The sequence below is a fragment of the Octopus bimaculoides genome, chromosome 4 (genome assembly GCF_001194135.2).
Source record: "Octopus bimaculoides isolate UCB-OBI-ISO-001 chromosome 4, ASM119413v2, whole genome shotgun sequence".
Classification (NCBI taxonomy): Eukaryota; Metazoa; Mollusca; class Cephalopoda; order Octopoda; family Octopodidae; genus Octopus; species Octopus bimaculoides.
This window is the reverse complement of record NC_068984.1, coordinates 25194726-25197194: the sequence shown is the minus strand read 5'-3', so window position 1 is coordinate 25197194 and position 2469 is coordinate 25194726. Positions and strand designations below refer to the sequence as shown.

At 29.4% G+C, this 2469-nt stretch overlaps 1 protein-coding gene across 20 annotated transcripts in view; it reads left to right on the top strand.

Annotated features, from left to right (window-relative positions):
* Nucleotides 1–1867, top strand: part of LOC106881120 (rap guanine nucleotide exchange factor 6) — a 453933-nt gene extending 452066 nt beyond the window's left edge. For all 20 annotated transcript variants that reach the window (XM_052966986.1, XM_052966968.1, XM_052966966.1 and 17 more), the window contains one exon: nt 789–1867. In XM_052966986.1, the coding sequence (XP_052822946.1) occupies nt 789–820 (32 nt within the window). In that variant the 3' untranslated portion in view covers nt 821–1867. The remainder of the gene's footprint in view (nt 1–788) is intronic.
* The last annotated feature ends 602 nt before the right edge of the window (nt 1868–2469 follow it).

Genomic DNA, 2469 nt, shown 5'->3' with positions numbered 1-2469 from the left:
TTATTTTGTCTGTGACTCAGTTCCTAATCTTAATATTTTGGTTTTGTGTTTGATATTTAACAGTATTGTCCAAATCCACTGTTTTCATAATCATGATTTCAGTGTAATCCTGAAAGTTTTAAAAGTTACAGCATGTATGTGCTAAATTCTTACTGTAGCTTCATGTTGAAAATATATATTTTGCTAACTACAATTAATTCTAAAATCAGTCATGCGCCTGTAGGAAAGAAAAAGACGTGAATGTATATGTCTGAGTTGTTCACTTCTGGTGTGTGTGCAATTACATACAGATTTTAAAAAAATAAATTTTTTTAAAAATTTTATTTGAAGGTAACTCAATTTGCCAATTTTCAGTATTTACTCCAGTAAAAAATAAGCTACTGGAATTTGTCTGTAATCTAAAAATGCTTTACTGATCTAATGAAAATAATTTTAATTTTTTTCCTCACCTTTACGCTGTACTCATCCTATATTACAAACACTCTATGAAGCATATATAATTTGCTTAAGATTTTTTTCTTATATAAATTGGTTTCATTTATTTTCTTAGATTTTAAATCTCACACCCACACACATGCACATACACATATACCTACAACCTCTATTTGTAGTCACTAACCCTTTCATGTATATAATACTCTACCACACTCTGCTCTCATTGGTGGTGTATCTTCACAACTTAATTTTTTATTTAACAATTGCTTTACTAATAATCATTATTTAACATCAACTGTGTAATTTTGTTTTCTTGTCTGTAAACTAATATTCTTTCCATTACATTTTTGCAGAAGTTGATGAAGAACAAGTTTCTGCTGTCTGAGATGGACATTTTCTTGGGTGCAGCGTCTTGAGGCATTTCTCAACTCGACACTATCATAATAATTTTTATCTGAAATGAATCCTCTGTAGAATAAAAAAAAGTTTACTGGTATGGATATTAAAACAGATCTGACAGTTTTTCCAGAAAGTCTAACTTTATAGTTCCTCATCACATGTTGACCAGTTGTGATTGGCTATTTACCTTACTGACTTCAAAATACGGCTACTGTTATGTCTTTGGTCATTAGCTATCTCACCTTTCCTGTCACTATTTATAAATTTCACTAGATTGCTGATATCAATTTTGCAGCAAATGAACACATTACATTATCAGCCATCAATTATGCTTGAAAACTAAGGAGAAATTCAAGTTTATTTTGTATATTTTTAGATATATCTTCTCTCTTTTTAACGAATATAAACTTCATTGAACAGAAACTGAAGAGAAAATCAGTTCAGATCGGAATTATTTGTTTCATTCATCCAGACAACATAGCCAATATAAAACACATCTATTTTCAAATAGTTCTGGTTTCTTCATCTTTCTCCCATCATTCAGTAACATTTATGGAAAAAAAAATAAAAATAAATAAAAAAATTCTTAGCCTGAACACTATTTGGTAAAAAAAAACAACAAAAAAACAAACAAAAACAAAACAGAATTCTCTTCATTTGTGTATTAATAACTTAATTTCAAGACCTTGTTTTGAAATTTGTAACAGAAAAATATTTAAAGAAAAGAACTCTATATTGTTTGCACTGATTAAAGAATCGGTTTTTACAAGGAAGGAGTTAAGAAAAAAGAAGAAAGAAAAATAAAAGTAAAAAAAAAAAAAAATGGGAAATTCTCAGAAGTATGGATATGTAGAACTAATATATTATTTATCCCATTATGAAACTTATGTTAATTTTAGGTCTATCTGCTGCAGTTTTGCCTCTACATCACTCCTCTCTCATCTGCTCAGTTGACCTAGCAGGAAGTTTTGGAACAACATTTGCTGCTATTTAAAAAACAGTTTAAAAAAAAAAAAAAAAAAAAATCTGCTTTCAGAGAGAAATTCTTCTGTCAAACTACTTATGCTTAAACATGTTACCTAACTTCAATCCGGTGGTCAGGCAGCAGATTTTTGTGTGTTGTTTTGTTTTATTTTGTCATTTTCTTAACCAGCAATCTGTACGGTATGTGGAAAATTTGGCAGAAACAGTACAGCTCTTGAATTCTCATATTGATATTGAAATTATATTCAAACAACATAAATAAAAGAGAGATAGAGAGAGAATGATAAATCAATTAAACAATACTCTGATTGAAATGTGCTGACTATGGTTAAGTCTTCAGATTGTGGATTACTCAAATACAAACAAATTTTTTTTTTTTTTAAAAACATGAGATGACAAAAAATAGACACATACCAAGGAACCTTCTCCCTGCTGGAAATCTCTAATCATTTATATAAAATTTTGTGTGTGTGTGCGTGTGATAAAATTAATTTAATTTCATTGATTATTCCAATCCCACCCCTATATGTAAGGTTGGACCATGTTGTACATTGCATGCAAAGAGGCAATTATCTATCTGGACCTAGGTCATCTTGAAAATATGAAAGAGAAGTAGAGAGGGAGAAACTAAGAGAAAATGAAAACTGCACA